This window comes from Manihot esculenta, chromosome 16 (genome assembly GCF_001659605.2).
Source record: "Manihot esculenta cultivar AM560-2 chromosome 16, M.esculenta_v8, whole genome shotgun sequence".
Lineage (NCBI taxonomy): Eukaryota > Viridiplantae > Streptophyta > Magnoliopsida > Malpighiales > Euphorbiaceae > Manihot > Manihot esculenta.
The window spans coordinates 17,221,875-17,242,628 of record NC_035176.2 but is presented as its reverse complement, the minus strand read 5'-3'; the positions used below and the strand labels follow the sequence as shown (position 1 = coordinate 17,242,628).

Here is a 20,754-nt window from a genome sequence, read left to right as displayed (position 1 = left end):
GATCAATTTACCCAAACAACTGCCCAAACCAAGTTTACAGCAGAAACTGAGAAGGATAAAGAGTAGTGTAGACTTGTTGTTTGGCCAGCTGTTTGCCCAAACAGTTGTCCAAAAAATTCTCGCAGAGCAGAGACAGAAAAGCAGACAGCACATAACTAACTGTTTGGCCGGCTGTTTGCCCAAACAGTCGCCTAAATAGATTTTTGCAGCATAAAACGACAAAAAAGCGGGAAACTGATAGAGCATAAATTAGTCCATTTTATCTTGATATTATTGATGATTATTTACATGATTTCTGCTTAATTTAGTGCTTTTGATATTATTTTGCAGAAAATGGTGTAAAAGGACATTTTGGAGAAAATCCCCCTAAAACTGTCTTAATTGGAGCAAAAGAGTGCAAGCCTGCCAAGTTGAATTCAAGTGAAGCTAAATAAGGAAAGTGGCAAAGAAGGAAAGAACATTCAGCCAAAGCAATTTGAAATTCAAATTTCAAATCTCCAAGTAGCCTTTTCCTTATTCAAGAAGCCAAGTCTTAAGTTGCCATAAATGAAGAGCCAAATAAGGAAAGTATTTTGAATTTCAAATCTTCAAGATTCATATTCAAATTTTGAATTTCAAAATCCAGCTTATCAAGGAAGCCAAATCCAAAGATCACATGCTTGCCACCTCATGCCTTGCACATTCAAAATCCAAATTGCAAAGGAGGCTCTGCCTTCCTTATTAGTGCATAGGGCTGTGCAATCGGTCGGTTCGGTAAAACCGAAAACCGAACTATTAAAATTTTAAAAACCGAAAAAATCGATTTTGAAAATATAATCGAACCGAATCGAACCGATAAAAATCAGTTCGGTTCGGTTCAAACCGAAATCTGCAATTTTTTTTTAATTTTTCATTTCTAATTTCAACAAAATAATTTAATAAATATTCTACATAAATCTATCTGAATACATAATGATAATACTTAAAAAATTCATATACATACATATAAAATTTAAAAGTACGTATAAAATCAAAATTACACATAATAAATTCGCCACAACATTTAAATCCACAATATCCATAATAGTAAATTCACAACAAAATATCATTTTACAAAAAACTTTTAACAATATATTAAATCCATAACCGCCTTCAACAGCATATCTGAATCTGATCCCACAAAACGTTGAGTTGAAACATATTTAAAAGACTGAAATCTGCAAAAAAAAAAATTTAAAAATCACATTGATTCCTTATCATCAAATAAATTTAAATTCTCAATAGTTAATCTTACATCTATGAAGTAGGAGTAGAGCACGATCCACCTAAACCATAGGTGATTCCAACAGACGGTAATTCTACAAATAATAATAAGCTAACAAAATAAATATATACATATATATATAAAAATATTGAAATTAACACAAATATGAAAATGTATATAACATACCTTCTTCAAGTTTTTCAAGTTCCTCTAAATCTTTCTCAACATTTACTTGAACATTTGATGGACGAATCCAATCTTGCGCACATATCAGACCCTCAACAATTTTAGGAGTCAGAGAACTCCTAAAGGAATCTAGCACTCTTCCACCAGTACTGAAAGCACTCTCTGAGGCAACTGCAGAAACTAGAATTGTTAATATATCTCTAGCCATTTTTCCTAAAATAGGAAACCTTTCAGAATTTATTTTCCACTATTTCATGACATCAAAGTCCTCCTTTTCCTCTTGAATTGCCTCACTTAGATACACTTCTAACTCTGTTTTTGAATCAAACCCACCAGATTCCTCCAACTTCTGCTTCTTGTAGTGATGCTTCAAATACGAATTTAGGCTTAGGGTTTATTGAACCGGTAGTAGTGCAACTTCCACTTAATTGTTGTGAACTATTATCATTGAATTGCTCAACATCAGGTTGATACTTTTTTTGTATTCATTAAACAACTCAAACAAACAACTCTTGACCTTATTGAATAGCTCTACACCTTTCTCCTTACCATACATTTGGGAGAAAGAATACTCCATAAACTCAAATTTATCACGAGGGTGGTCAAGAACAACAGCAAAATAGATAATTTTATTCATTTTGTGCACATCTCCCCAATACTTGTCAAATTTAACCCTCATTCTTTCCCCCATAGATTTCATATGAAGATCATTGCTATTAATCCATTGGTTTAAAATAAAGGCTAAGTCACTAACCTCACTGAAAAATAGGTTTGATGTGACATACCTAGAGCCCGAGATACGCAAAGTGAGCTCATAAAAATGAGCCAATATATCTGCCATCTTCCTAACTTGTGTCCAATCATAATAGTCAGGTATGCCATTCTCTCCCATATCAATCTTAAACATGGGATCTTGTGACTCGTACCTCTCAAATGCCCTTTCATATTTTTGAGTTGTATTCAACATCAGATACGTTGAATTCCATCTAGTTGGCACATCTAAACATAATGAAGATTTTCTTTCAATTTTTTCATGAAGCACACACTCCTTAAATCTCTTCAACCTAGCTGGAGAACTCCTGATATATCTTACTGCATCTCGTACTTTCATCACTGAATCATTCACATCTTTTAAGCCATCCTGGACAACTAAATTGATGATATGTGCCATACATCTCATATGCAAGTAAGTAGAGTTAGCAACACTAACGCCCCAATTAGCAAGCTTCTTTTTCAAATAAGATATGGCCACATCATTAGAACTAGCATTATCAACTGTAATAGTGAACACTTTATCTAACCCCCACTCTAGCAAGCAAGTCTCAATTGCTCTACCTAGTGCTTCACCTTTATGACTTGAAATGGGACAAAAACTAATGATTCTCTTATGCAACTTCCAATCATTGTCAATAAAGTGAGCAGTTATGCACATGTAATTAATGCATTGCAATGATGTCCATGTATCTGTAGTAAGACTCACTCTTTGATAATTTTTCTTAAAAAAAGACCTCAATTTTGATCTCTCCCCAATAAACAAATCATAACAATCACGTGAAATTGTCTAATGAGAGGGAATCCTAAACCTTGGACAAATTGCTCTCATGAAGCTTCTAAAACCTTCCCCTTCTACAAATCTAAAAGGCAATTCATCAATGATTATCATATGGACAAGGGCCTTCCTAATTGCATTTTCATCATATTTCCAAGTAGTAAGAGTGCCTAAATCATTCACATCATTGTCACTTGCATTTTTTTGCAATGATAATTGTGCTTGTCTAGTCTCAATGGAATGTGGGTGCTTTTTGCATGAATTAAGATGATTCCTAAGTGCAGTGGTCCCGTTTTTCTTTGGATCACAACAAAATTCCTTTTTGTAATAGTTACATTTGCCTTTTAATTCACCTTCACTATTGACGAATTTTGTGAAGTGATCCCAAACTACAGACCTTGGCTTTACTGGTTTTCTCTTTGCTTTTGATGATGTGGTTATTTCTGTTGAAGCAACAGTACTAGTTTGATTCGAATCACTAGTACTATTTTGAAGCATCTGATCATTTTGTGACTCCATGATTCACCTAAAAAGTAACAACAATATTCAATTGGACATGAGCTTAATTAATAACAATATAAAAAAAAGGAATTGGAAATAATATTAATTTGATAATTTGATAACTAGCCGGTCTAAATGTGGAAATAAACCTAAAAAGTAACAATAATATTCAATTGGACATAAGCTTAATTAATAACAATATAAAAAAAGGAATTGGAAATAATATTAATTTGATAATTTGATAACTAGTCAGTCTAAATGTGGAAATAATAGCTTTCCATTTAAGCTTGGTCCTGCTGAGAAGTTTCTGAAAGCAGTGCTTGATATTCCCTTTGCATTTAAGAGGGTTGATGCAATGCTTTATATTGCTAATTTTGATTCAGAAGTTGAGTTCTAATCTGAAGCTTGTTGGGTACCACTTCCAACTAAGCATACCCACCATATGATTCTGTTGAATCATGGTTGAATCACATTTCTTGCTAACATTAATATGAAGTTTGTCATCTATAATGGATAGTGATTGAAAGGGATCTGGCTAAATGCATAAAAAGCAAACAAGTCAAAATTTTTAACTTTAAGAGGGCATTAGATTAGAACTCAGTAAATTAAGTTTGTCATCTATAGTTACCACAATGCTGCCTCATTTCCTTACTCTTTTTTTGCAGTTGATCCATATGCCAAATTCTATCATTAGAGAAGTTTGGTGCTACCCATCTAATCCATAATATTGATCTCTATGCAAAATATGATGCTTATGGATATATTCAACTGAGTTTCATTTGTTTTAGTTATAACTGGCTTCCTCTAAACTGCTTAGTTCTCTTTTACACTAATTGCTACTTCATTTTCAAGTGTGGATTTTTTCATTTTCTTATTATCAAAATTACATCCAAAGCTGCAAGTAGATTAAGCATGATCTTCCTGCACATTTTCTTATTATCAATATTATGGTATTATAGTTATCAAATTATGGTACTGATATTTGGCTAGCTTTCCACGTTTAGACGGGCTAGAATTGGAAATAATAGCTTTCCACATTTTCTTATTATCAATATTATGGTACTAATATTAATCTGCCATATATTGATAATCATATGTAAAGCAACCAAAATGAAGAACCCAAACAACTTATAACACAAAGCTGCACATAAACACAACATAAAAGGTGCATCCATGATCCATTAAAATACCTTCTCAATCTCACAGAGGTTTAAGCATTATTGGTTGTCAGAAAATAAAAATAAAAATGAAAATCACATGCATCATAAAAGAGTTCAATCACCAACCACTAAAGTTGCTAAACCCCTACAGAAAAAGCTTAAAATTTATACATTGAACCTAATTTTACAACACCACACAAGAATTAAAAAAAAAAACAGAAACTTTACATTTAAAATGAGGAGGACAGACATACCTCAAATTAATAAGCCAACCGAAGAGATCACTAAAAGAGGACAGTCGGCAGTCAGCGGTGAAACTCAACAAATCAATAGGGAGAGAGGGAAAGAGATAGATAGGGAGCGATTCGTGACTTTGTTCAGCAGATCGACGGGAAAGAGGACACTGAAAGAGGACAAACAGTCGATGGTCGGCGCCAACACTCAGCAAATCGACGGGAAGGAGGTTTATGGTCGACGGTCGATGATCGACGAGAAAGAGATTGACGATCGACGTGAAAGAGAAAGAGATTAATGGGATTTGATGATTGATTTGTTAGGGATTCGACTATGAGAGTGTGGAGACTGGAGAGGCCAGGGGGAGAAATTGGGAGAATAGGGGTTCTGGGGGGAGAGAATCGGGAGATTGGAGCTTGAACGCCTGGGGCAGAAAGGGATGGAGGGGGTTGGGGTGCTGGGTTGGGTAGGAGAGGCCCGGGTGAGGGCTCGGGCATGGGCTTGGGCCTAGCCACGAAATCAATTTGATCAGTTTGATCGGTTATTTAACATGTTTAAACCTAACCGAACTGAAAATCGAATAATTTTAAATATATTAACCGAACCAAACCGATCATTCTGACTAACCGAACCGATAAATCGAAATTAATCGGTTCGGTTCGATTTTTCGGTTTAAACCGAAATCTGCTCTCCCCTATTAGTGCATGGGCGGCAAGGAGAGTGTGAAGACAAGTCTTGGACACCTTGGGCAGCATCTTAAAGAAACTTGGGCAGCAAGTAAAGACCAAAGGCCCCACTCCTTGTACTTGAACACATACCCCACTTTTTTCCCTTCTCACATGTGCATGGATGGCACATCTTGGACCAAGGGCATTTTGGGCAACCTCTTGAAGTCTTTTGGGCAGCCTCTTGACATCTTGGGCAGCCTCTTCACTAATTAGGAAGCAAGTATCATCTAGGGCAACACTTTTCAAGTATAAAAAGACACATAAGGGGCCTCCCTGATACGGATCCAATAGGACAAATTTCTAACCATGGTGTGGAACAAACTTATATCATTCCAATGGATCCAAGAGTAGTTCAAAATCATATTCATATAATCCATATATATTTGGGGCGTGCTTTAACTCATATGGGACAGATTTGGTGCAACACTTGCAATCATAGGCTGAGGGAGCCTAATCAAACCTATGGGCTAAAACTACATAAAGGAAAGCCTAAAGTGAAGATCAAGTAAGGCTTTTGTGAAGATTCAACTTTGTTATGATGGGTTTGCTAATTTTATTATTTAAACACTTGTTTTATTTTAGTTTTGTTTGGGCTTGTATTCTGGCCATATTTTATCTTTTAAGTTTTAGAGTGTTGGGCCATGTTGTGGGCTTATATTTTAATACTTATGTGTTATTTTAGTGTGTGATTGGGCTTGGGCCTTAGGTGTTTAAGTCAGACCCAAGAAGAGTGTTTAGGGTTTTATTTGTTTTTCTCCTTACTATATAAGGATAAGAAACGATTGTAAGAGGCAGCTTTTAATCAAAATTTCAGAATTCTTCTCATGCCTTTGGCGTGTATTGCTTTGAGTGAGAGTGAGGATTTGCTTTCATCAATTGCACCAGGAATCTTGGCTAACTTATCAACTATTCGTTGTGGCGTTTGTCGGATTCTCATCTAAATCCTTCGATCATTGGTGTTTCAGCTTCTCTAAGTTTGGGGTGCCATAGGAGGTGGGTTTATCAGATCTTTGGATTCCGTATCTACTTGTGCGTGTGGGTTTGAGGCTTGTGCCATAGGGTTCCGCGTCAGTTGGTATCAGAGCCAAAGTGAGGTAAATTCTGATTTATCTTAGGATCTAGGGTTTTTGAGTTTTCCTTTTCTTCCTTGTTCTATCCGGTGAAAGCTTGTGTATCCATGGCTGCACCTTCTTGATTATTAATCTAAAAAAAAAAAAATTGAAATCCAAAAAAAAAAAAAATCGCCTTTGCCTTATGTATCTTGATCTGGCCGAAATTGTGATATACTTCTTTTTTCGTCCATATTGCCTTACCTATTTCAATTGATTGCAGTAAATTATAGGAATTAATTTTGAATTTTGAATTTTGAATTGGGTTGAATCCAGATTATGAGATAAAAGAAATTCTGCCTATTGCCTAAAGTGCACATTTAAGGCAATTGCATCTACATTGATTTGATGTCAATCCCTTCTTTTAACACCAGAATTTTCGTCCATGTCTCTGATCTGAGAGAAATTTACATTTTTTTTTTCTGATTCTATTTGCAGTGTTTTGATACTTTCCTTTTTGGGTAGATTTAATTAGATCCATATTTAATTTGCTTTGAAGTGAATTAATTTCAAACTTTTGTCCAGGTTCGTTTTTATTTGAATTCAAAGTTTCTTTTTTGATTTAAACTTGCTTTTGCTTCCTTGACATTGCTGGAGTATTGTTTGCTTGGGTCTATACTCTAGGTGATATTTTCAAGTAGCACAAAACCTAGTTCATGTGTTACTTTCCAAATTGTCAGTGTCTTCTTTCTAGTTTTTGCGCGCTTCGTTCTTTCTTTAGGTTTTCTTTCTTTTTGTTTCATTAAACGCACCTTGTGGTTAGTTGGTTGACCTTAGTTTCTGAAGTGCAATTGAAGAATCAGCAAAAGAGTGGTAAGTGTGCAAACACTTGAGTTCTTTCTTTTCTAACACAATATTTGCTAGTTCTCTTTGTTCTTTGTTGATTCAAGGTAGGATGAGTAAAGATCAGAATATCTCACCAGCGTCCACTTCTACAAGAATACCTCAAAGAACTCATAATTGCAATAATGACTGTGATGATTCGGATGTGTTTGTTAATAATGTGTTGCTTGCTGCACATTGTGAGATGCTTGTTGCTAGGCGTGCTCTGAATATGCAGGTTAAGGAAGAAAGCCTGGAACAACGGGAAAACATATTTCACACTAGGTGTTTGGTTAATGGAAAAGTGTGTACTGTCATTATTGATGGAGGTAGTTGTGCAAATGTGGCTAGTGTGTATATGGTGGAGAAATTGGGCTTGGCTTCTATTAAACACCCTAAGCCATACAGATTGCAATGGTTGAACGATTGTGGTGAGGTCAGAGTTACACGCCAGGTGGTTATACCATTTTCTATTGGTAGGTATAAGGATGAGATCTTGTGCGATGTGGTACCTATGCAGGCAAGCCATATATTGTTGGGTAGGCCGTGGCAATATGATAGAAAGGTGCAACATGATGGGCTCAATAACAAGTACTCCTTCACTCATGAAGGACAGAAGCTTATACTCGCTCCTTTATCACCTCAAGAGGTATATGCCGATCACATAAAAATGCTGGAGAGGGAGAGGGAGGCTTCGGCCTTGGCTACAAAGGTGAGTGAGAGCTTGAGTTCTGTGGAAAACATGAGAGAAAAGAGTGAGTTTGAGGGTAACGAGGCTGGAAAAGAATCAAGACTAGTTCAAGGAGGGAAGATGGAGAAAGAAAAGGAGAAAGAAGAGGCTAAAGTTCCAATGTCAACTTCCATAGAGATTCAAATTGAAGAGGAAGTTGTAATGCATGCATCTAATGTAGTTGTTCTTGAAAATTCCATTAATGAGCTTATAGAAGAGGTTGTGAATGATAGTGGACATGGGGAGCACATGATTGATGAGGTGGAGGAGGTGAATAAGACTGTTTTGGAAGTTGTAGAGGAGAATGGGTCACATCCACATGATCTTTCTATGACTAATATTTTTATGTCTAGTTCATTTGTTCTTGATGTGCAGGTTGTTGATGAAAACATCCATGATGAAAGTTTTATACTATTTCCACCTATTCAAAAGGAGGTCTTTGAAGATACATGGGTGCCTAAAGCTTTCCTTGTTGACATAAATATCAGCAAGATTCGAGGTCGAATCTTTTCTAAAGAAAGAGGGAATGATACGGATCCAATAGGACAAATTTCTAACCATGGTGTGGAACAAACTTATATCATTCCAATGGATCCAAGAGTAGTTCAAAATCATATTCATATAATCCATATATATTTGGGGCGTGCTTTAACTCATATGGGACAGATTTGGTGCAACACTTGCAATCATAGGCTGAGGGAGCCTAATCAAACCTATGGGCTAAAACTACATAAAGGAAAGCCTAAAGTGAAGATCAAGTAAGGCTTTTGTGAAGATTCAACTTTGTTATGATGGGTTTGCTAATTTTATTATTTAAACACTTGTTTTATTTTAGTTTTGTTTGGGCTTGTATTCTGGCCATATTTTATCTTTTAAGTTTTAGAGTGTTGGGCCATGTTGTGGGCTTATATTTTAATACTTATGTGTTATTTTAGTGTGTGATTGGGCTTGGGCCTTAGGTGTTTAAGTCAGACCCAAGAAGAGTGTTTAGGGTTTTATTTGTTTTTCTCCTTACTATATAAGGATAAGAAACGATTGTAAGAGGCAGCTTTTAATCAAAATTTCAGAATTCTTCTCATGCCTTTGGCGTGTATTGCTTTGAGTGAGAGTGAGGATTTGCTTTCATCAATTGCACCAGGAATCTTGGCTAACTTATCAACTATTCGTTGTGGCGTTTGTCGGATTCTCATCTAAATCCTTCGATCATTGGTGTTTCAGCTTCTCTAAGTTTGGGGTGCCATAGGAGGTGGGTTTATCAGATCTTTGGATTCCGTATCTACTTGTGCGTGTGGGTTTGAGGCTTGTGCCATAGGGTTCCGCGTCACTCCCCATGCCTTTTCAAGCCCCCCTTGGAGGCACCTACGGGATTCACATCTCTTCTTCTACCTTTCTTCTTTTCTTTTTATTTTTGATTTTTATTTCAGCCATGAGAGGCTGAAATCTTTTATTCTAGTTGAAGATTAGGTGATGTTTTAGTTATTTTATGGATTGGGAGACTTGATCAAACATTGTTTATCTTTTATTATTCAATATTCATACAATCTCATGCCTAATTCCATTATTGCTTTGTTGTTTTGATCAATATGGCCAATTGATTCTTGATTGCAAGGTAATAATATGTTAGTTTGAGTGATTTAAGTCCGTAATTGCTTGGATTATTCAAAAATAAGAACACTTGGTGTAAAAACCAAGGAAATTGTATGATCTAGCAACATCTCATGCGTTTGAGTACTTAGGATTGGATCTCTCTCTCTCTTCATGCAATTAATAATTGTTTTGATGCCTAAGGCCCAAGGACGTTCCTTGGCAGTTTGTTAATTAGTAATTAATTAGAAGACATTCCCTAATTGGTTTAATCATAAGGAGAGACATAGTAGTGAGAAGCGTCTTCCATCTCCATAACTAATCTATTGAATCAATCAAAAGAAATTAAGTATCAATGATCAATCCCAACAACTGAAGTGGATCCAATTCTTCAACTAGAGCTTTCTTATTATTTATTTCTCTTTTATTTTATTATTCGCTTATTTTAATTGCTCTCAGTAGTTTGTTAATCAAATCAATCTCAAACCCCCCATTTTACTTTTACTGCAATTTATTTTTATTCCGCTTTCAGTTTATCTCGTTTTCAGTTTTATCTCATTTCAGTTTATTTCGCTTTCAGTTTATTTTGCTTTCCGTTTATTTTGCTTTCAGTTTATCTCGCTTTCAGTTTATCTCGTTTCAGTTTACTTTGTTTTCAGTTTATTTTTGTTTCAGTTTATTCTCTTGGTCTTGATAAGGAAAATAGGTAAGTTTTTAATTCCCTGTGGATTCGATCCTTTCACCACTATCTACGGTTGTAAATTGTTGATAACCAGAAAGGTTATTTTTGATCGGTTTCAACAACCGAGAGTCAAAAATTGGCACCATTGCTGGGGAGTTGATTTAACTTATTTATTTTTCTTTCAGGACCAGATCAGCTACCCAAAGAACACCTAATCGCAGATCTGAACAAAAAAAAAAGTGAAGACCACTTTTGCGCAGGAGCACCTTCTACAACACATTTGGCCGCCGAACTTCATCAACCTTCGGCCGCCGAACCTCATCCTCATTCGGCCGCCGAACATCTCGCCAAAGGCACAGTCACCATCGCAGATCTGAATCATGGATGAGGTAAGTACACATGCCACTTCTTCTTAGCTTTCTGAACTGACATCTTTTATGAAAGATTTTGCCATAGGACTAGTTCAACAGGTTCAAGCATTTCAGCCACCAAGGCCATATGGGAACTATGCATATATAGGACACCCAACTGATCAATGTCCTATGCTTTATGGGAATAGTCAGCCTAGACATACATTTGGAGGATTCAATGACCAACCAGTACATGCATATGGATGATTCTACGAATAACCAAGACATGACCCCTACTATAATACATATAATCCAGGTTGGGGAGACTATCCAGACTTCAGTTATGCAGAGGCTAACAACTACTAGGATTATCAAGGATATCAAGCCCAATCAGAACCTCCAAGTTCCAACCAACACCTTGAAAAGATGATGGAGACATTGGCAAGTTCTATACAAAACCTCCAACAGCGGGTGGAATAATTTGCCACCTCAATAAATGCAAACATGTTGAGAAAAAGAGGAAGAGTTTCAAGATGATGAGACAGATGATGAAAGTTCATAAGTGCAAGAACAAAGTGCTGAAAAAAAACAACCAGAAAATTATTTGCCTAAATAAACTGATCAAACAGAACTTGCTGAAAGTTTAGATATCATTGATTGTATGAGACAAGAAAATTTTTATGCAGATCAAGATGATATGCTAAACAATGATTTTTGCAGGGAAGAGAACCAGAAAGAGCCAGAATTGAAAGAAACTGACTGTTGCACCCAACAGGTGGACTGCAACCATGCGCAAAACAAGGAAGAGCCAATCGCACCTATTCAGATCAATCTTGCGTAGTCAGAAGGAACTCCAGCCGAACCACCTCAGCTTGGATCGTAGGACAGTCTTGCAACACTTCCCATCGCACCACTTCAGCTTGGTGCGCAAATCAACCTTGCACAGACAGAAAGCATTTCAGGCACGCCTCTTCAGCTTGAACCGCAGGACAGTCACCCCTTTCAGTCAGATCTTGCGCAGAAGGAGCAAACTGAAACCAATTCAGCCATAGATCCAACGCAAATAGCCCACGCTCACAAGGAACAAATGGTATTCCAAGCACCTAAACTAAAGGACCATGCGGATCAATGCCTTCCCAAACCTCCGGATAAGGTAGAGTTTGTTTTGCCTGAATTCAGTACTAAATTGCAGCTAGCCATGGAGAAACATGAATTGGAGTTCAAAGTGCTTCCCAATCATCTCAAAAATGCAAACATAAGAGCTAGAGGCACACATCATCTGAAAGAGAAGAAGCTAATCATGTTACTTTATGAGTACATGAAAGAAATAGGATGTGCTATGACCAAATCAAAAGGAGTGCTACTGATAGAGCATATTTTAGTCCATATTTTCATGATCTTATTGATGTTTATTTGCACCTATTCTACCTAATTTTGTGGTTTTAATCATGTTTTGCAAATATTAGGTGTGAAGAAACAATTTGAAGAAAATGCTCTTAAAAGTGCCAAAGAATGCCCAAAAACAGCCACTTTCGGAAGCACCTTCGGAAGCACTTTCGGAAGCCAAAACTCAACCACTTTCGGGGGCACCTTCGGAAGCACTTTCGGAAGCCGAAAGTCACCCACTTTCGGGGGCACTTTCGGCGGCCTAAAGTCCAGTCCAGAGGCGAAAGTCACCCACCTTCGGGGGCACCTTCGGCCGCCGAACCTTGGCTCCAGAGACGAAAGTCCTGCCCCCGAAACTTAACTTAGGCGGCCGAACTTGCCCCCGAACATGCTCTTCCCTATTTAATGAGCCAAATCTTGAAGATCACATGTTTCCTACATAGTGCTATGCTCATTCAAAATTCAAATCAAGGCTCCACCTTCCTCTTTAGTGCATAAATCTTCTTGGACACACCTTGGATGTCAATTAAAAGACCAAAAAGGGCTTGCAACTCCATACATGCACAAAGAAAACTCAAGGGCACTATGGGGCAATCACTCAAAGATGCATGGACACTAAAAAGGAAAAAGGCAGCCTCTCAAGATCTATTTAAAGGCCTCAAGAAGACCAAGAATAAAACATCTTCCATCAAGGGATTGATCAAGGCTCTCCAAAGGCTCCTCCACCTTAGTTCTTCATCTTTTCTTCTTCTTTTCTTTTATTTTCTGTTTTGGTTCAGCCATGAGTGGCTGAAACCCTATTTCTAGTTGAAGTTTGGTTGAAACTAAGGTTGTTTAAAAGGTTGTGAGATCTGAACATAAAGTGTTTGCTTTTGATTTATTCAATATTCATGCAATTATGCTTAATTATAAAGATTGCTTTGTTGTTTTGATCAAATTGGCCACTTGATTCTTGATTGCAAAGTTAATTGATTGTTGATTAGGATATTTGTTAGTCCGTAATAGCTGGAAATATTCTGATCTAAGAACACTTGGTGTAAAAACCAAGAAATTGCATGATCTAGCAACATCTCATGCGTTTGAGTAGTTAGGGTTTGGATCTTTCTTGTTCTTCATGCAATTGGCAATTGTTTTGATGCCTATGGCCCAAGGACGTTCCTTGGCAATTTGTTGATTAGTAATTGGTTAGAGGACGTTCCCTAATCAATTTGTTCATAAGGAAAGACATGGTGGTGAGAAGCGTCTTCCACCCCCATAACCAACCTATTGAGTTAATCAAGATAACCATGTTTCAATGATCAACCCAAACAACCAAAGTGGATCCATATCTTCAACTAGACCTTTCTCTTATTGATTTCCTCTTTTATTTTATTACTTGCTGTTTTAATTACTTTCATTAGTTGTTAATCAAATCATCTCAAAACCCCCCTTTTTACTTTCCTTGCACTTTACTTTTGTTCTATTTGCAATCACTTGCTTTCACTTGTGCTTTCAATTGGTTTGATTGGTCTTGATTAAGATAAATAAATAGGTAATCAATTCTCTGTGGATACGATCCTTCACCACTGTCTACAGTTGTATTTGTAGGTAACCAAGAAGGTTATTTTTGACCGGCTTCGACAACCGCTCCTGTCAAAAATTGGCGCCGTTGCCGGGGAATTGATTTTACTTGTTTGTTTATTTTTCTTTCATGACCAGGTCTGAACATAGGGACACTCTGCCCTTTGATCCAGAAATTGAACGCACCATCAGAAGGCTAGGAAAGCAAGCCTCAACCGCAGAACCTTCTGCCCAACATTCGGCCGCCGAAACTCATCAACCTTCGGCCGCCGAACTTCCTTCACTCCAGCAACCAGATTGTGCACCAATGGCAGAACCTCAAGCACCAGCTGCTGCCCATGATGGACATGCTGTCCAAGGCCAAATAATCCAAGAAAATCCAGCAAATAGGCCACAAGCACAAAGGGAAAGAACCATGAGGGAGTTAGCAACTCCTATAGGTGATTATGCTCCACTTTGCATCACCTATCCACCTCTTACAGTTCCCTTTGAACTGAAATCAGGTTTGATTCATCATCTCCCTAAATTTAGAGGTTTGCAAAATGAAAATCCCCATAAGCACTTAAAAGAATTTAAAATTATTTGCTCATCCATGAGACCTCAAGGGATCTCTGAAGATCATGTTAAACTAAGAGCCTTCCCTTTTTCATTAGATGACCATGCTAAGGATTGGTTATTTTATTTGCCACCTGGATCTATAACTTCTTGGGATGATATGGTCCAAGCCTTTTTGGACAAATACTTCCCACCATCTAAATCAATTGGCATAATAAGAGAAATAACTAGCATAAGGCAAAGAAAAAATGAGGACTTATATGATTATTGGGAAAGGTTTGAAAGACTATGCACAGGTTGTCCACAACATGATATGTCAGACAAAGCCCTCATTCAGTTCTTCTATGGAGGATTGATTCCATCAGAAAGGAAACTCATAAATGTAGCCTGTGGAGGATCTATCCTAGACAAGACACCCAGAGAGATGAAGGAACTGATATCCAATCTCGCAGCTTCGTCTAAGCAATATGATGAAGAGGAGCAAACGCAAAGAGGAATCTATGAGGTAAGTACATCCTCTGTTGAATCTCAAATTTCTAAACTAACTTCTCTTGTGGAAAAGATCGCCCTAGGCCAAGTCCAACAGACTCAAGCACCCCAGCCTCCTGTGCCATGTGGGATCTGCTTATATGTAGGACACCCCACTGATCAGTGTCCCACCCTCCAAGAAGACAATCAGCAAGTCAATGCAATTGGGAGATACAACAACCAACCTAGATATGATCCATACTCCAATACATACAATCCAGGTTGGAGAGATCACCCCAATTTCAGCTATGCAAAGCCCAACAATGATCAAAATTACCAAAGGCTACCAAAGAAATCAAGCCCAACCAGCACCTTCAAATCCAAATCAGAACCTTGAGAAGATCATGCAAACAATGATGGAAACAATGGTGAACACCATGCAAGGCGTGCGACAAGACATAAGCCAAATGGCCACCTCTATAGGCCAACTGCAAACCCAAGGTAAGCTCCCTTCTCAAACTGAAACTAATCCAAGACAAAATGTTAGTGCTATTACTTTGAGAAGTGGCAAAGAGCTTCAAGATAATAATCATGAGCAAGAGGTAGAACCAAGGCCACCTGAAGCCTCCCCATCTCAGTCAGAACCACCTCCTGCACACAAGACCGATCCAAAGACAAGCTTTCACATCCCACCTCCTTTTCCAAAAAGATTTGAAAGAACACAAAAAGAAAAGGAAGAAAAGGAGATTCTTGAGACTTTCAGAAAAGTGGAGATCAACATACCACTGCTAGACGCTGTCAAGCAAATTCCTAGGTATGCCAAATTTCTGAAGGAGCTTTGCACCAATAGAAGGAAGCTTGCTGAAAGAGAAAAAGTAAGTGTAGGTGAGGTAGTTACTGCTGTTATTAAAAGAGAACTCCCTACCAAATGCAAGGACAAAGGTATGTTTGCTATCTCTTGCAAAATTGGGAATGTTGGTATCAAGAAAGCCATGTGTGATCTTGGTGCATCTATTAATGTCATGCCTCTCTCCATCTATAAATCTCTCAATGCATGTGCACTCAAAGAAACAAGAGTTGTGATACAATTGGCTGATAGATCTGTGGTATATCCCATAGGTGTTCTTGAAGATGTCTTAGTCCAAGTAGGTGAACTTGTCTTTCCCTGCTGATTTTTATGTGATTGATACTAAGGAAGATAGTTGCAATACTAGTTCTGACATTCTTCTTGGACGTCCCTTCTTGAGTACTGCTAGAACTAAAATTGATGTGCATGATGGTACTCTTACCATGGAATTTGAAGGGGAAGTCATTAAAGTACAATGTCTATGATGCCATGAAATATCCACATGATATGTCCCCTGTTTATGGTCTTGATATTATTGATTGTTTGAGCCAAGATGTGTTTAATGAAAATCAAGATTTTGTTTTAGATGATGATCTTTGCAGGATTGAAACCCAGAAACTAAAAGAAACAATTTGCAGCATTCAGCAAGTGGAGGTAGCACAGACTGGAAACATTCGGCCGCCGAATATAGCCCACTTTCGGCCGCCGAACCCTACTGCCCCTCAAACACAGCCTTCTGCCGCACCACTTCAGAAAAATAATCCGCAGACGGAAGACGAACTTCGGCCGCCGAACATCTTTCGGCCGCCGAACCCCATTGACTTGCGGAAGCGGAATCCATCGCCAAAGCTCACTCCGCAAACTGAAGAGATTCGGCCGCCGAACCCAGAACCTCTTCGGCCACCGAACATCGCCCAGTAGCCACCATCACAAGCAAGCCCCTCCGAACCCCCATTGCAACACCTTCCTGAATCTGAAGAATCCAAGGAAGACCTCTTTGAACAAATCTTTCTTGCTCAGTCTGATGAGCCATGGTACGTCGATATGGTAAACTACTTGGCCACAGGTAACTTACCTTCTGACATGCCTAAGCACACTAAAGATAAAATAAAAAAGGATGCCAAATACTATGTTTGGGATGAGCCTATTTGTGGAAACATTGTGCTGACCAAATGATAAGGAGATGCATTCCTGACCAAGAAATAGCCTCTGTACTTACTTTTTGTCATTCATATAGTTGTGGAGGACACTTTGGTCCAAGGAAAACTGCTCATAAGATACTTGAAAGTGGCCTATTTTGGCCCACCATGTTTCGAGATGCCTTTCTATTTTGCAGGACATGTGCTAGGTGTCAACAGACTGGAAATCTGAGCAAAAGAAATCAAATGCCACAGAATCCCATCATGGTCTGTGAGGTATTTGATGTTTGGGGTATAGACTTCATGGGACCATTCCCACCATCCTTTGGATACACTTATATCATCCTTGCAGTGGATTATGTATCCAAATGGGTGGAGGCTAGAGCAACCAAGACTGATGATGCCAAGGCAGTGGTAGACTTTGTAAAGACCAACATCTTTGCCAGACATGGAGTACCAAAAGCAATCATCAGTGATAGAGGGACCCATTTTTGCAATAGAGTAGTGGAAGGCCTTCTCAGAAAACACAATGTTATCCATAGAACATCCACAGCCTACCACCCTCAGACGAATGGACAAGCTGAAGTGTCAAACAGAGAAATCAAAGCCATCCTTGAAAAGACAGTTTCTCCCAACCGAAAGGATTGGAGCTCAAGATTAGAGGATGCCTTATGGGCCTACAGAACAGCCTACAAGACTCCCATAGGTATGTCTCCTTATAGACTTGTCTATGGGAAAGCTTGTCACCTCCCAGTTGAGCTTGAGCACAAGGCATATTGGGCTGTAAAGAATTGCAACATGGACCTTAAAGAAGCCGGACACCATCGCAAGTTACAACTGCAAGAGCTTGAGGAAATAAGACGAGATGCATATGAGAACTCTTGGAACTACAAAACAAAGACCAAAGCCTCCCATGACAATCATCTTTCAAGAAAACAATTTGAGGTTGGTGATAAAGTCTTACTCTTTGACTCTCGTCTGAAACTGTTCCCAGGAAAGCTACGGTCTAGGTGGATTGGGCCATTCATTGTAGAACATGCATACCCACATGGAGCTGTAGACATCCGAAGCATAGAAACTGGAAAAATCTTCAAGGTGAATGGACATCGTCTGAAACCATACTTTGAAGGGTTCGCAGTACAAAGTGGTGGAAGAAATTCCACTACAACATCCTTCTGCCTAGAGGATCATGTCATGCACACCACACCCCAGGGGAGTATTCAGATTCCTTTGTTCTCCTTTTTCTTTCTTTTACATTGAGGACAATGCATAATTTAAGTGTGGGGGTGCATATAGCTTCTTTTTCTTCTCTTCTTCTTCATTCTTCCTTCTTCTTTCTCATGCTTTCAGACGCAAAAAAAAAAAAAAAATTTTTCTTTTTTTCCTTTCAGTTTTAAGTTCCTTTTAGTTAATTAGCCACAGTTAAATTTTAATTTATTTATGCTTTCAATAAAACACACACAACCACAACCTTCTTCATCTTTTTGTTTTGCTCTACTCAAACTTATGAACATGTTGGATGAGTTTTTCTTTCCATGACCCCATTGATGTGATAACTCTTTAAACTTATGTTGAATCAATTGCAGTGAGTTGTATTCATGTTTGAGAATTGCCTTTTGAATTGAATCTTTGAGTTTGCCATGGTGAAAAATATATTGATGACCCTCAATTGATTGAGAATAAATTAAAGTTGTGTGAATGAACTTAATGTGACTTGCTTTAGCAATTGGTGTTGATTTGCCCAAATCATTGAGAGAAAGAAAATTCAGCAAAGGCAAAGGACCTCAAAAGCACAAATTGAAAATTGTTCTAATGGTCAAAAGACTATGAACAAGGCTAGTAGCCACTTGGATAGGGGACCAACTGAAAAATCTAAAAGTGTTACAATCAAAAATAGGTTGGTGACCTTTCCAAGCAAGATCTAAAGTGCAAAAGCCTGAATAAAGTACTTCAAGGTAAGGGCAAGTCAATCCAAAAGCTAGAAAAAGTCTTAACAAACTAATGTGCATGTCTCTCTTGAGGAAAACAAATCCTAGCCATGGTAAGCAAAGGGAAACAAGGAAAAGAGGTAAGTAATCTTCATGCATATATTCTTCACTACAATGCTTCAAAATAGGGGTCTAGAGTATGAGCTTAAGTGGAAACAAGGATCTAGAGCAAAGAAAGCTTATTTGACTATGTTCATTTGCTTGAGGACAATCAAAAGCTTAAGTGTGGGGGTATTTGATAGAACATATTTTAGTCCATATTTTCATGATCTTATTGATGTTTATTTACACCTATTCTACCTAATTTTGTGGTTTTAATCATGTTTTGCAAATATTAGGTGTGAAGAAACAATTTGAAGAAAATGCTCTTAAAAGTGCCAAAGAATGCCCAAAAACAGCCACTTTCGGAAGCACCTTCGGAAGCACTTTCGGAAGCCAAAACTCAACCACTTTCGGGGGCACCTTCGGAAGCACTTTCGGAAGCCGAAAGTCACCCACTTTCGGGGGCACTTTCGGCGGCCTAAAGTCCAATCCAGAGGCGAAAGTCACCCACCTTTGGGGGCACCTTCGGCCGCCGAACCTTGGCTCCAGAGACGAAAGTCTTGCCCCCGAAACTTAAGTTAGGCGGCCGAACTTGCCCCCGAACATGCTCTTCCCTATTTAATGAGCCAAATCTTGAAGATCACATGTTTTCTACATAGTGCTATGCTCATTCAAAATTCAAATCAAGGCTCCACCTTCCTCTTTAGTGCATAAATCTTCTTGGACACACCTTGGATGTCAATTAAAAGACCAAAAAGGGCTTGCAACTCCACACATGCACAAAGAAAACTCAAGGGCACTATGGGGCATGTAATACCCGGCTCGAGTCCGGCATCGGACTTCTACTTTCCGATGGAGTTTCTGATGTCGGAGGTCTCTAGCAGGGTTTGATTTCTGTTTTTCTCACATGTTTTGATATGTTCATTAAGTTTTAAGCATAAGGAAATGAGTTTTTTGAGTAAAATGAACCAAGTCAGAAAAGCCAGGTTCGGCCGCCGAAGTTGAGGTTCGGCCGCCGAACATGCATGGCTTTCGGTTTCACGTGTGGCCACCGAAGGTGGTCTGGCCAGCCACCTATAAATGGCCCTCAGTCGGTTGAAGCGGTAGAACATCGTTTCTTTCACTTGCTGAGGTGAAACTCTGCCCTTTGTGCGTATTTCTTCATGTTTTCATTAAATCATGCAAAGATTTGATTAGTTTTTATGATCTTTTGAAGGTTTTAAGCTAAACACTCAAAGTTGTGAAGTTTGGAGAGTTTGACGGAGAGTTGCTCCAAAACTCCACGTGCGGATCATTCATCTACTTGTTTTCACAAGGTAAGTGAAGATCTTGAGCTTGTTTTTATGTTTTCTGAAGGTTTTATGGGGTTTATAGAAAGAGATGCATGGATAGGGTTATGTGTGAGGTTTTGATGATTTTGTGCATAGAGCTTGTTTCTGTGTTGTTTGAGTTGTGTTTTTGGGGTTTTTAAGGTAGTTTTTGACCCCTGTGAGCATATACATAAGTGTGTGCAAGTGGAGGAATTGTGGTGTGAAGTTGGAGAGGAGTTTGGTGCATTTGGCGAGAGGCAGGGCAAGTTTCTGCCCTGCTGCTGAACTCAGGTTCGGCAGCCGAAGGTACATTCGGCCGCCGAACCCCTGAGGAGGTGTGAGGAGGTGGCTTCGGCTGCCCAAGCTTGCCCTCGAGCTTTTGGACTTTCGGCTCTGGAGGGAAGTTCGGCCGCTGAAGGTGCCGCCGAAGGTTAGAGACTTTCGTCTCTGGAGTGCCTTTTGGCCTCCGAAATGTGCCCCCGAAAGGGTTTGGCAGCCGAAAGTGGAAGTTCAGCCGCCGAAGGTGCTTGAGTTTCGTCGCTGGAGAGGAATTTCGGCCGCCGAACCTGCCGCCGAAAGTG

At 38.7% G+C, this 20,754-nt stretch overlaps 1 protein-coding gene across 1 annotated transcript; it reads right to left on the bottom strand.

The window, feature by feature from the left end:
- Window positions 1–1,676: 1,676 nt before the first annotated feature.
- On the bottom strand, window positions 1,677–2,861 carry LOC110603240 (zinc finger BED domain-containing protein RICESLEEPER 2-like). The gene is made up of 2 exons (XM_021740942.1): window positions 1,947–2,861; window positions 1,677–1,796 (listed from the first exon to the last, which is right to left on the bottom strand). Exons 1-2 carry the CDS (start codon window positions 2,859–2,861, stop codon window positions 1,677–1,679), a joined length of 1,035 nt encoding a protein of 344 aa, XP_021596634.1.
- Window positions 2,862–20,754: the final 17,893 nt, after the last annotated feature.